The 13,983-nt window shown below is 55.1% G+C and overlaps 1 protein-coding gene across 1 annotated transcript; it reads left to right on the forward strand.

The window, feature by feature from the left end:
- Window positions 1-3,126: 3,126 nt before the first annotated feature.
- Window positions 3,127-12,867, forward strand: Nfatc4 (nuclear factor of activated T cells 4). The gene is made up of 11 exons (XM_020162887.2): window positions 3,127-3,383; window positions 3,990-4,118; window positions 5,199-6,294; window positions 7,638-7,800; window positions 8,353-8,552; window positions 8,855-9,027; window positions 9,489-9,629; window positions 10,532-10,587; window positions 10,861-10,987; window positions 11,168-11,746; window positions 12,456-12,867. The coding sequence occupies exons 1-11, from the start codon at window positions 3,251-3,253 to the stop codon at window positions 12,521-12,523; spliced, it is 2,865 nt and encodes a 954-aa protein (XP_020018476.2). The 5' UTR covers window positions 3,127-3,250; the 3' UTR covers window positions 12,524-12,867.
- The last annotated feature ends 1,116 nt before the right edge of the window (window positions 12,868-13,983 follow it).

Consider the following 13,983-nt stretch of genomic DNA (forward strand, 5'->3'; position numbering starts at 1 on the left):
TTTTTGAGACAGGGTCTCCCTATATAACCCAACTTGTGATGCTCCTGTCTCATCTTCTATATATACCATCACACCTGGGTTTTAAAATTTTTTCTTAGTTTTTTTTTAAGGGCAAAATTTTACTTTTGATAAAATCTAACTTGTCAGTTTTTTCTTTTATGGATCATGCATCTGGTGTGTGTGTGTTTCATAATCCCAGGTCATGATGCTTTCTTCTGTGGGTTTTTTTTTTTTTTGTAGTGCTAGGGATCCAATTCAGTGCCTTTCACGTGCTAGGAAGTATTCTATCCCTGAGCTGCAGCCTCAGCCCCACACCTCAACTTTGGACTGGAGAAGTAACCCAAATGAGCCTCAAGTATGTTTAATGGACTACTGTTTTCACTTGAAGACCTGCCTTCAGCGTTTTCTGGACGGGGCTTAAAGATCTTGCTTTATTTTAATATTGGAAATCCTGGTCAGGGTTCAAGGTATGTTTGAAACATGGTCAGGTCTGTCTGTGAGTCAGGAAGACCAAGCCAGTGGTTGGTTGTGGGGGTGCTGAGTGGGGAGAACTGAGGCAGTGAAGCAGGGAAAGTCAGAGGCACAGTTAAAGCAATTCAAGTGAGAATGACGAGAACTTGAACTGAGTTAACTTGAACTCAGAGGAAGAAACACAGTTTAAAGGTATTTCAGAGGAATAGGAATAGGGTAAGGGAGAGAGAGGGAGAGGGAAGGGGAAGGTGGAGGGGTAGAGGGAAGAGAGAGAGAGAGAGAGAAGAGAAGAGAAGAGAAGAGAAGAGAAGAGAAGAGAAGAGAAGAGAAGAGAAGAGAAGAGAGAATATCAGATTGTGTCCACCTTGGAGGTGGACTTTGTCTTCTGTTCATTACACAAGATGCATTCTCTGCATTATCTTTGTAAATGACTCAAATACACAAATATGTAGTTAACCATGATAGTCCACAGTTTTGGATTTACTCACATGCATGTACTTGTGTATTTACACGCATGAAATCAGGCCACAAAGATTTTTCTTGCTTTTTTTCACCCTCAGTTAATAAGTGGCAGCAGGGCATAGTGGAGTGTTCCTGTAATCCCAGCAGCTGAGAAAGCTGAGGCAGGAAAAGGATCGTGAATAATGTAAATTATAAAATAGTAAATAAACGGCTTGTAGATCCTCTGTAAGTACATGTGCACCTGAAAGCCATCAAAGTGCCCGTCTTTTCAGCTGATAAAATAAATTAGGTTAGTAATGGGTTTGGAACCAGAGCCTCCTTGTCCAGTGCTAACTTATGACACTATATTTTATATAGGAATCTGTTTTAGGCTGTCCTTACCCCAAAAGCAGAGCCAGAGACGAGAGAGGTGCGGTTAGCTTTTATGGAAAGCTGTCCCACAGAACAGAAGTGAAGGGCTAGAAACAGGAGAATTGGCAAAGAGGGAAAGCCCTCCCGAAGGTTGTTGAATGACACTCGTTAAAATACCCAGCCACAGGCAGAGCACGAAAAGCTGCCGAGCAGAGGCGACTGCGCTCCCGTGCGCGCTAGGGGGCAGCGGCGCTCAGAGCCCGGCGACGCCGCGCAGGAACACCGGCGGGGCGGACGGGCGGATGGGTCCTTGTGGTCGCCAGGGGGCAGAAGTGTAGGGCAACTAATCCTACATCCAGCCGCTTTTCTGCAGGCTCCAACGCCAGGCAGGACCTGTCACAAGTCATATGTTCCATCCCTCCGCCGAAGCCCAGACAGATTGGAGGGTTTTCAGAATGGAGGGGACGCCCTCCAACCCCAGCCCGAGAGGAACTTGGCCTCTGAGCAGTCTCTGGACTCTTTCATACACACTTGCGTTAAACACCGCTCTCCTCTGCCCGCCCCAACACCGCAGAGGGGAAATTGAGTCACTGGGAGGAGAGGCCAGAGTCATCAGGGGAATGAGGGCCGACGCCAGCCCTCGGGGCCTTCCAGATGCTAGGAGGAGGGGGAGGGTTCTCAGGACAACAAAGGGGAGGTGGCGGGGTGGGGGGGAGGCGGTTGGCTTGGCAGAAGCCAAGCCAGACACATGGAGAAACGCTGCCCAGGATCAAAGGAAATATGACATTTGAAAAGAATGTGCGCGTCTGCTAGTGCTGCGCAGGGGTGGGTGCGGGTGGAGGGGGCTCGGGTGGGGGCGGGTTATGGGGAGCGGGGGCTGAGTCTGGGTTTCGGGGCTCTCCCCGCAGCTCCGCTCCCCACCTCCACCGCTCTGTAAGGTGCGGGCTGGTGGACGGTCTCGACGCGTTCTGCACGCTCCCTTCCCGGAGGTCTCTCCTCTGTATCCGAGATGAGGCTGGAGGGGAAATGTAACCTGAGAAGACTGACCAAAGGGGGGTGGGTATCAAACCAGGCTGCCTCCCACTAGGCCTCGGAACATTCCTCTCTCCCTGCCGGCCGGCCGGGCCTCTTCTGCCCGCCCCTCCTGCGTCGCGGCCCTGGGCTCGCGGCCGGGGCAGCTCCGCACGTCAATGGGGTCCCCGGGGGCTGGGGGAGGGGGGTCCCCTGGGCGGGCCCGAGGGGAGGGAGGGGAGCCGCCTGTGCCGCGGAGGCGCTGCGGCCCGCCGGGCCAGCCTCCCCCTTCCCCCTGCCCCGCAGAGCCTGTTTCTCATTAGAGTAACGGGCGCGGTCCCCGCCCGGCTCCCGAGTGTTTGTAAACGTCTGACCCGAGGGCCGTCTCTTAACCCTTCGGGTGCCGGGCTGAGGTTGTTCCCGGGGGCCCCAAGGATTTGGAGATTGGAGATCTTTGCGGCCTCTAGGAGAAGTTTAAAGCCTGTGGCTTTTGTGGGGAGAATGGTTACCGCACTCCCCTGCCTCCCAGCATCTCCTGTCCGAGTCACGAATCTCCCAACTAACTCCCTTTGGCACAACCCGGACCCCTTCATGCCTGCCCTTCCTGGAACTCCAGTCCGGGTCTTCCTCCCCCTGCCCAGGTGACAGGTGTCCAGCGCAGGGGCCCACCGGGTTTCCGAGCTCCGGGCTCCTACTAAACCTGGCCGGGAGTTTTAGGAGGGCCGAAGCAGGATGCCCGCGGACCGCAGACTCACTCCGGACTACAGTTCTAGGGAGGAGGGAAGCCAGCTTCCCGGGGAGGCTAATTAATGGCCTTGCTGGGTGGTTAGCACAAGGGTATTGACAAAGCCCGGCCTGGATCTACACCTATCAGGAGTTGTGGGCCTCTGAACAGTTCTGCAAGCCTCCCGGGCTCAGACCGCTTTAGAGGCTAAAAGTTCTTCGCCTTCCGAGGATGGGGAGGAATGGCGGGTGGAGGTGCTTACTGGAGAGGGAAAAGGCTTCCAAATGGCCCAAGCAGAGTGGCCTCTGCCGAGAAAGCGGGAAGGAATGGCCCTTTCCTCTTCAGAGCAGCCTGGAACCTCTAGGTACCTAGGTGCCCAAGAGCCCGCCTGGCCGCAGGCTTGGAGGGAAAGCAGAGGAGAGGTGGTTCTTCCTTGCGAGATGCTGGCTACACAAGTCTTCAAACTTAAGGAAGGGTGTTCCATGGGCCCTGGACACTGAGGGCCTCTAAGGAGCTCAGACCCGGAGCCCCCCAACTGAGATTAAGCGGGGTGGGGACTGTGTTCCCTGTGGGAAATGATTGTCACAACTAGGGGCCAGTAGGCATCATTAGGGTGGTCTAACGCTCGAAGGGACCATTTTTCAATTCAGTTTTTTTTTTTAATTTGAGGGGGAGGGACTGGAGAGAGAGGACGGAGGGAGGGAGAGTGGGGGAGGACTAGGGGCGCGTGGTTTTCCCATCTCATCCCTGGAGGTGGGGCCAGAGCATCCCGGATAGCCAATCAGGGACAGGCTGGGGGGGCGCTTTGAAGAAGTTTGGGGGAAAAAAGTTTGGAAAAGTTTCTATAATAACGAGGGGGCGTCCGGAGGGAGGTGGCAGCGACGGAGGAGGGGGCGTCTCAGAAAAAGGGAGGGAGGGAGCCGCCCGCGTGAAGATACAGCAGCCTCCTGAGCTCCCCCCTCCCGCGCAGGCTGCGACCTGGGGGCTCTGGCCGGATCCATGGGGGCAGCAAGCTGCGAGGATGAGGAGCTGGAATTTAAGCTGGTGTTCGGGGAGGAAAAGGAGGCCCCCCCGCTGGGCGCGGGGGGGTCTGGGGAAGGTCAGTGCGGGACTGGGAAGGGGTCTTGTGTTCAGTAAGTGGAGGCCCTGGTGGGGATTTTGAGTCCAGAGAACTTGGGGCAGCCAGCTGGGGGTGAGGAATGAGGGGATTAGAGATTGAGGGGAGTCGGGGGACTAGCTAGTCTGCGGAAGTGAGGCTGGGGGGCCGGGACACCACTTTTTCCTTTTTAGGTCGTGACTGGGGTGGGGGTGGGGGTGCTATTGGCTGCGCGCCGCCTCCGGGCTGGGCCTACAGTCACTGGGATGGGGGGCGGGCGGGAACTGTGGCCCCAAGAGCCCAGGGCGCTGTCAGAGGAAGGGGAGGTTTGTCTCTGGAGCTTGTCCCTTGCGGACCCAGCTCTGATCCAGCAGCCTTGCCGTCTGGGGCTGGGGGGCGCACGCGGGCCGCGCCAGGCCGCCCCTCCCCCTTCCCCGTCTGGCCGCAATGAGAGGCAGATGGCGGGGATTGAGCTGGGGGCGGCGGCTGCCGCTCGCACGGAATCCAGGCTGCCCGCTGCCCCCACCCCCCTCCCGCTGGGCCCCGCACGCATCACCCCCTCGGCTGCACCCCCGCCCCCAGGTTGGGGGGAGCGAGGGTGGAGTCACCTTCCCTCGTCACCACAGCCATGCCCTCCCCCCCCAGGCCACGGTTGCGATGGTAACCGGGGTTCCTGCCAGCTCCGTTTGGGGGTTTGAGAACCGCTGCTAATTGGGTTCATGTGTGAGTCGCCCCCAGCCCAGCCCAGAGCCTCGCCAAACACGCCTCCAGGCCTGGCTCAGCCGCCTTCAGCCCACCTCCCTCATCTTAAGACCCGCCCCCTCTGGTACCCTAAGTCCCAGGCAGGGGCTCCGAGCGTGAGGTTCTGCGGGTGGGAAAAGAAAAGGGCTGGCACGCCTGCATCTATCTTTTCCATCTTCTGAAGTGCAACTTGGCTGTGTCTTGCGACTCTGAAGGAAGGGATCCGTAGAGACCCCTTCTAGCTGCGCATCGCAGGGCTTTGGGGCTGGCCACTGGAGGAACCGAGACATCTCACCAGTTCTCTTTCCCCACCTCCCTCTCCTCTCCTACCCATTTTGACAGAACTGGACTCTGAGGATGCCCCGCCATGCTGCCGTTTGGCCCTGGGGGAGCCCCCTCCCTATGGTGCTGCCCCTATTGGCATTCCCCGACCTCCGCCCCCTCGGCCAGGCATGCACTCACCACCGCCCCGTCCCGCCCCCTCACCTGGCACTTGGGAGAGTCAGCCCGCCCGGTCGGTGAGGCTGGGGGGCCCAGGAGGGGGTGCTGGGGGTACTGGGGGCGGCCGTGTTCTTGAGTGTCCCAGCATCCGCATTACTTCCATTTCTCCCACGCCCGACCCACCTGCCCCGCTAGAGGACAACCCCGATGCCTGGGGGGACAGCTCTCCCAGAGATTACCCCCCAGCGGAAGGTTTTGGGGGCTACCGAGAGGCGGGTGGGCAGGGCGGGGGAGCCTTCTTCAGCCCTAGCCCTGGCAGCAGCAGCCTGTCCTCATGGAGCCTCTTCTCCGACGCCTCGGATGAGGCGGCCCTGTATGCCGCCTGCGACGAGGTGGAGTCTGAGCTAAATGAGGCGGCCTCCCGCTTTGGCCTGGGCTCCCCGCTACCTTCACCCCGGGCTTCCCCTAGGCCATGGACCCCAGAGGACCCCTGGAGCCTATACGGTCCAAGCCCTGGAGGCCGGGGGCCGGAGGATAGCTGGCTACTCCTCAGTGCTCCTGGGCCCACTCCAGCCTCCCCGCGGCCCGCCTCTCCCTGTGGCAAGCGGCGCTATTCCAGCTCTGGAACCCCATCTTCAGCCTCCCCAGCCCTGTCCCGTCGTGGCAGCCTGGGGGAAGAAGGGCAAGAGCCACCTCCACCACCCCCATTGCCTCTTACCCGGGACCCTGTCTCCCCCGGCCCGTTTGACTATGTGGGGGCCCCACCAGCCGAGAGCATTCCCCAGAAGACCCGGCGGACTTCCAACGAGCAAGCGGTGGCCCTGCCTCGGCCCGAGGAACCTGCCCCATGCAATGGGAAGCTGCCCTCAGGAGCAGAGGAGGCTGTGCCTCCTCCTGGGGGTCCCCGGAAGGAGGTGGCTGGCATGGACTACCTGGCAGTGCCATCTCCCCTTGCTTGGTCCAAGGCCCGGATTGGGGGGCACAGCCCCATCTTCAGGTGAGGGCCGCATCTGGCACTACCACTCTCTCCAACCATCTCACTGGGGGAGCAGGAGGGTCAAAGAATTAGTTTAAAGAGAGATCCTAGCTCCAGGTGCCTTCTGCATTTCAAGAGCATCTGCAACCACTGGGCCTCTGCCACCTACTGGTTTTAAGGGGAATTAGAAAAAAATGTGCCTCTCCAGAGGGGCTTCCTGTGGGCCAATTAGAAAAAGCTCCCCATCTCTCCTAAGAAGAACAGTTAGGTAAAGGCAAAGTTACTCTGACTTGGCACAGTGGGTGTGTGTGGAACTTAGGCTGGATTTCAGCCTCCCCCTCTAGGCCCTTTAGACAGGTGCTAGTCCTAAATTCTCTAACTCTATGTAATGTCTAGGACCTGCCCTAGTGGCTTCAGCCCACAGCTACTAAGTTTTTTTTATTCATATATGCATACACACAGCTACAAATTTGAATAAAATTGCATTTTCTTGCAAGTCAAAGAATTCCTATTAAAACTTGCATTTGTACCTCTTCTACTGTTAAAGAATTCTGCCAATTTCAATAAACTGAAACCTTGAGATAGCAAACTTAGCTGGCTCCATGCAGAAAAGTTTCTAGGGGAAAAAAACCTTAACATTGGATCCTCTAAGCCAAAGTTTCTCAGCCTCAGCAATACTGATATTTAGAGCTGGGTAACTCGTTGTGTGGAGCTGTGCTGGACCTTGTAGGAGGTTTAAGCAGCCTCTCTGCCTCTACTTTTAGACGTTAGTAGCACCCTTCAACTCATTGTGAAATCCGAAAATGTCTCCAGACATTGCCAAATATCAATCGCTTGGAGGGCAATTATCAGCTGACATCCATCTAGCAGAGGGTATCTGGAAGTACAGTTCAGGAAAAGTCACCCCATTTGAAACCCCTGTGCCCCTTGGAACTCTACCCACCAAGCCCCAGCTAGTGGAAAGGGAGCTGACCCGGGAGCAGGAAGTGACCAGTCCTAGGTTTTGTTGTAAAAGAAAGGGGTTCACATCTGATGCCTTTTCTGGTCTGAAGTGGCACTTCTTTACTTTACTCGGCCCATCCGGGTAGAGTTTGGAGTTCCTCTGTAGCCACATGGAATATCCCTATCTCAGCTCCAAATCTTGCACTCAGAGTTGGGGAGAAGGGAGTGTCAGGGCTGTTGTCATCTTCCACACCCTCATCTCAAGGGTCTCTGTCCCCTGTCTCCCCCTGCTTTCTGGGCTTTTGGACTTGTGATATGATTTCCTTTCTCCCATACTTGCATCCCACCCCTGTACAGATACAGTGTGTGGTCCTGACTAGAATCTGGGCTGCAGATGATTATTGCTCTTCTTTCCTACCCAGGACCTCTGCCCTGCCCCCCCTGGACTGGCCTTTGCCCAGCCAGTATGAACAGCTGGAGCTGAGGATTGAGGTTCAGCCTAGAGCCCACCATCGAGCCCACTATGAGACAGAGGGCAGCCGGGGAGCTGTCAAAGCTGCTCCTGGAGGTCACCCCGTGGTCAAGGTAAGGAGCAGAGGGTAGGCTGGATCCTCTCGCATCCAAGCCCTCTGCAGATAGGCTCTAACTATACGACCCATACTGCTCTTTCCCACACTCCCTCTCAGCTCTGACCCTGCAGGCAGCCTGGGGAGGAGGCTGTACTTCAAGGACCCGGATATACTTTTACAATTTTGTCCTCCCACGCCCACTCACCTCATCCCACGGGACACCAGTCTCATGTCTCCTTTGGAAAATGGTGGCTTGCCAGATGTGGGGGAAGGGTTGAGGCCAAAGGTCACTGGGAGTTAGGTTTTCTCTATATTGAGTTGGGCTAGTCTCTCTTGGAAGCTCTTCCTCCTTTTCCCAGCCCATTTTGGGCTTTATTCCAAGAATAACATTGTGAATTCCAGGCCACGTTTTCTCCACAACTGGTGCCCAGTCCCTCCAGGGAATCCCTCCTAGGATATCCTTTATCTTTCACCATCCCCCAGCCCCTGGTGAACTGAAAATCCAGGGGTGGATAAAGGATGAGACAGTGGGACTTTTAATTAGGTAACCTCTGTCTCCCACTGCCAGCTCCTAGGCTACAGTGAGAAGCCACTGACCCTACAGATGTTCATCGGAACTGCAGATGAAAGGAACCTGCGGCCTCATGCTTTCTATCAGGTGCACCGTATCACCGGCAAGATGGTGGCCACAGCCAGCTATGAAGCCGTGGTCAGTGGTACCAAAGTGTTGGAGATGACCTTGCTCCCTGAGAACAACATGGCTGCCAAGTAAGTCCCACTCAATTTCCCCTCAGTCTGCAGGATTTAGGACCAATGAGGCCCACTTTTTCCTCTTCCCAGAAGAGCTAGACATCATTCTTACGTGCCACTTTCTGGCCTTCTCTCCATCTAGAAAAAGACTTTTGGGGTGGGGAGCACTCTGGAGAGAACATCTCTGGATTACAAAATAGTCCGAGGCATCCTTAGAAGGTCTCAGGGCTTTGGATGGAGGGCAGGGATTTCCCTCTTTGGGGATGCATCACTATTCTGGCTTCAGCTAGGAGGGTTTACCATCCATCCTTTGCCCTCAGCATTGATTGTGCTGGAATCCTGAAGCTTCGGAATTCAGACATTGAGCTGCGGAAGGGTGAGACAGACATCGGGCGCAAAAACACACGTGTGCGGCTGGTGTTTCGAGTGCACGTGCCTCAGGGCGGCGGGAAGGTCATCTCTGTACAGGCAGCATCAGTGCCCATCGAGTGCTGTGAGCAAAGAAGCCCTGGCCCTTTCTTTGTCTCTTGCAACTGTCTTGTTTGTGTTTGTCACCCATTTCCTCTATATAATGTCCTGTGTCCTGTCTGTCCTGGGTAGCCAACTAGAGGACTCAGCCATTGTTTCTACCATGGGTTTGGAAGCATTAAGGGTGATGTTTTAGTTTGCCCTTATTATGGGCTCTGTCTCTGGGCTGGTCCAGAATGACCTGTACTGCAGCTGAGTTATCTTTGGATAACTTCTTGGCCTACTGTGTTCATCTGTCTCTGCTTTGCAGGTGACCTCTTACATGGTCTGTGTGATCTCATGGACACTGTTGGTTTACTTTCATGTATGCCATTGAGAAGGGCACCCCCAGGGCTGGTGGCAGTTATTCCAAAGAGGATGGGGGCAGAGAAGGCTGTTCCCTCCACACCCAGCTCATCCAGGACTCTTTCTTACACGGCTCTGCAGCCCAGCGCTCAGCCCAGGAACTGCCCCAGGTGGAGGCTTATAGTCCCAGTGCCTGCTCTGTGAGAGGAGGGGAGGAACTCGTTCTGACTGGCTCCAACTTCCTGCCAGACTCCAAGGTGGTGTTCATTGAGAGGGGTCCTGGTGAGTACCTATGGGGGAAGGGAGGGCAGGCAGGAAGAGCTTGGAACTGTCAGTTGAAAAATCTCTGGTACTATTACTAAACTAGCTAGTTGTGCCTCAGTTTCCTCATCTGTAAATGGGACAGACTACCTCTCCCCCATTGTACTGTCTGCTTCCCATAAGGAGACAACAGCAGTCTATCAGAATGCTGAACAAATGTAAAAACTACACATTCTGTTTCTTAAAGACAAGTAGACCTTGATATAACTTACCCTCACGTAAAGAAAATATATGAAGAGATGGGGTGAATCACACCCTCACAGCTTTGCCTGGGCCTCTCCCGAGTTGTGAAACATAAGCACAGCTATGATTAGGAGAGCCTGAGAGTCCCTAAGATGGAGCTAAAGGGTGGAGAAAGGAAAGACTGAGGATTCCAGGTGCAGCCATCAACCTTTGGCCTTTTCCCTCCCTCAACCCTGTTCAGCCCAGCTCCTAGACCCACATTTAGCACCCCAGGACCATGTCTTAGCATGTACAGACGTTCTAGCTTATTAGACTTGGGAGTGTCATTGGTTTCCTTCAAGCCAGGACCCTTTTCTACTCTGATCTTCCCTCCCAGCATTATCATGGGAGGGGATGTTTGGAGTTAGGTAGGAGGATTCCAGAGTCCCTTCTGTCACTGACTCCCTCTAGGCCCTTGGCTGGCTCTGCCATTTCTCTTGGCTTGCTTCTCTGTACCTTGGGACAGTTCGAAACCCTGCCTCTTCCATTCAATCAGGTTAACACATAGTAGACTCTGTGTGCCAGACCTGCTAAGGGCCTTTTGAAGCTGCTGTTGGCTCCAGCAGGAGGGAAAATGGCAGGGGACTGGGGCAGGGGTCAGGGCCCTGGAGCTGGGCTGGAGCTCTGTTCCCTCTGCACAGATGGAAAGTTGCAATGGGAAGAGGAGGCCACAGTGAACCGACTGCAGAGCAATGAGGTACCAGTGTCACTGGAGTACCAAACCTGGAGGGTGAAGGGTAGGATAAATCAGGAAATTCTTGCGAGTGCCTGGGAGTGGATTCTAGAGCTACCTATTCTTTCCTGAAGGGGTCTGACCACTATGGAAGCAAGGTTAATCTCTAGGGAATGAATTTTGCTCCTCAGCAGATGGACAAAACTAGGAGGCGAGGTTTGGGTCCTTGGAAGGGTTGGGCTTCCAATGAACCCAGATCCATGAGAGCTTTCTGTCTCATCCTTTCCTCTTCCCCAGGTGACACTGACTCTGACTGTACCTGAGTACAGCAACAAACGGGTGTCCCGGCCAGTCCAGGTCTACTTTTATGTCTCCAATGGGCGGAGGAAGCGCAGTCCTACCCAGAGTTTCAAGTTCCTGCCTGGTGCGCTCTAGGACAGCCTGTGGTGGGGGGAGAGGGATATAGGGGCAGAGGGATGCAGTGCTTCATCTTGAGAGGCTAAGGGATGGATGAAACTTGGGAAGGGAAGGTGGGTGGAAGGTGTACAGTGGGGGACTTGCCAGACCCTCACGAGCATATCCTCCTACTTCTCCATGTTTCTAGTGATCTTCAAGGAGGAGCCCCTACCAGACTCATCTCTCCGGGGCTTCCCTTCAGCATCAGCCCCCCCCTTTGGCACTGACATGGACTTCTCACCACCCAGGCCCCCTTACCCTTCCTATCCCCACGAAGACCCTGCTTATGAAACTCCTTACCTGTCAGAAGGCTTCGGCTATGGCACACCCCCTCTGTATCCCCAGACGGGCCCCCCACCATCCTACAGACCAGGCTTGCGGTTCCCTGAAACTGGGGGTACAACAGGTTGTGCCCGCCCACCTCCAGTCTCTTTCCTTCCCCGCCCCTTCCCTAGTGACCCATATGGAGGACGGGGCTCCTCTTTTCCCCTGGGTCTTCCATTCCCTCCTCCAGCCCCTTTTCGGCCTCCACTACCTTCATCCCCACCACTTGAAGTCCCCTTCCCCCCTCAGAGTAATGTTCATCCCCTACCTGCTGAGGGATACAATGAGGTAGGGCCAGGCTATGGCCCTGGGGAGGGGGCTCCGGAGCAGGAGAAATCCAGGGGTGGCTACAGCAGCGGCTTCCGAGACAGTGTCCCTATCCAGGGTATCACGCTGGAGGAAGGTGGGTGTGGAACTGGGGGCTGTGAGTGTGAGTGGGTGCGAGAGATTGCTCTGCATGTCTGCTGAGGGCTGGAGCTTGGCTTCTCAGAGATTGGGCATTCTTGGTCTCCCAGGGCCAGTCAGAGGGTCCTAGGACCAAGTTCTTGGTGTGTGTGTCCACCTGAACTTATTAACTTAATTCAGAAGTGTTCATGGAGTACCTGCCCCAGCCTTTCTCCTGCCTCTGTCCTCCACTCAAATCACAAAATCTCAGAGTTAGTACTTTCAAGGTCATTCCATCTAGTTTCCTGAATTGCAGGTTCAGGTACTGAGTTTCAGAGTGGGGCAATGGCTTGCCTCACCTTTCCCCTCCTCCTGTGACTGTGGTCAGCACTGGTGATGAGGGCCTTCCTGTTTTGCCTCTTCTTCCTGCCACTGACTACGCCCACATCTGTCCTGCTGCCACTGACTGCCCACACATTGCAGGCCAAGCCAGCAAGAGTGGGCTGGGAAGGGGGCCTGGGAGCCCATGTGGACAGAGTTTGACAAAATTTGGTTAGGAGTAGGTGGCAAGACACATTGGGGACACTGAGGCCCCGTGAAAGAGAAGCCAGTGGAAAAGGAGCCCAGAGGTGTCCTAGACTGAGGCCTGCCTGGATTGGATTGGGGCATCTCTGGAAAATGAGGGGACTTGCCCCTACCCCAGTCTCTCAATTGCCCCTCCTTTGCAGTGAGTGAGATCATTGGCCGAGACCTGAGTGGCTTCCCTGCACCTGCTGGAGAAGAGCCTCCTGCCTGAACTACGCCTGGCCTAGCCCTGGCCTCAGCCTTGCCTGCTTGCCCTCCTTCCTGGGGTGCTGACTCCAGAAGCTTGGGGCCAACTCTGGTTTCCATTTCCCTGGCTTCTGCCTATCTCCCTATCTTCCTCCCTCCCTCAGCTGAAGTGTGGGCCCCAGGCCTGGTGCTGCCTTGAAGGGCTGGGGGAGGGAGAGTGTGGAGGACAAGGATGGGGTTAGAGATTGAGATGGGTGCCAGAAATGACTGGGGTGAAGATGATGTCCAGATCATGTGCAGGCTATGGTGCTGGGGATGCTGGGAGACTGGGGAAAGGATGATGGGTAATAAACTGCTCACTGATCAGTGCTCCAGGCTCCAGAACTCTTTGGAGAGAGAGAGGGGTGGTGCAGCTTTATTCCAGCCCTGGCCAAGAAGGCTGAGAAGTTGGAAAGAGATGGAATGTGGCTAGGAGCTTTGCATCCCAAGGAATATCTTGAGGGCTATTGGTGTGGTTCTAGCAGGCATGAAGCCCTGAGTTCAAACCCCAGTACCACCAAAAAAAAGAGAAGCATCTTGGTGGGGTTGGGGATGGGCTCCTGGGGCAGTCTGGAGCTGAAGTTGGGGACCAGGACCCTCTCCTCCCTGAGGGTTCAGGTACCTTTAGCTTTGGGATGGAGCCCAGGAATCTTTGTTTTTCAAGTTCTTTTGTCTTGCCACTATCCAGATGATTCTGAATCATAGCCAAGGTGAGAAAACACTATTATAGCCACTGACTCATTGATAGAGGAGAAATCTGAGGTTCAGAGAGGGAAAGGGGCTTGCCAAGATCACACAGCTAAGCAGCAGCACTTGTAGACCTCTGCCCCAAGATCACACTTGGATAACCTGAGAGGCCCAGACCCCTGAGGCTCATTCCTTGAAGTGAGAGAGGGGATAAGGAAGAGCTGGCATGGGTCTCTCCATACTTTGGATTCTCCTACCCTTGGGCATTAGAAAGATATTCTGGAAAGATCTGTGCTTCAGAGGTAGACTACAGAAAGTCAAGCAGCCTTTCTACTACCTCAGAATGCCACCTGCCCTGGGGCTCAGGGTATTGTATAAATTCCTGGCTTATCTTGCAGATACATTCCCAGGTTGGCCTTTTTAGTTGGTACATCCATCACCATGGAGAGGCCCAGGCAGGAAACTTGATGTCACTGTCTTAATGGCCCATGAAGCCAGGTCCCAGTGAGCTGGGGAAATTCGGACTGTATCTGGAGCCTGACACACACTGTAGGTGTGAGCATAACCAACTTGATTGGCTCAGTTCAGCTCAATTTGGGGAGTTAGTACTTAGGAAACTTGCCTCATGTCAAGGCTGGTGAGGCTGTCTTTGCCCAATGAATCCAGACAGTCCTGGTAAGTCCTAGGAGTGCAGGAATGAAGCTGGCTCTGGATTGGAGGACGAGGGACCCAGGCTCCCACCCCTCCTGCCATTGCTAC

This window comes from Castor canadensis, chromosome 3 (genome assembly GCF_047511655.1).
Source record: "Castor canadensis chromosome 3, mCasCan1.hap1v2, whole genome shotgun sequence".
NCBI lineage: Eukaryota > Metazoa > Chordata > Mammalia > Rodentia > Castoridae > Castor > Castor canadensis.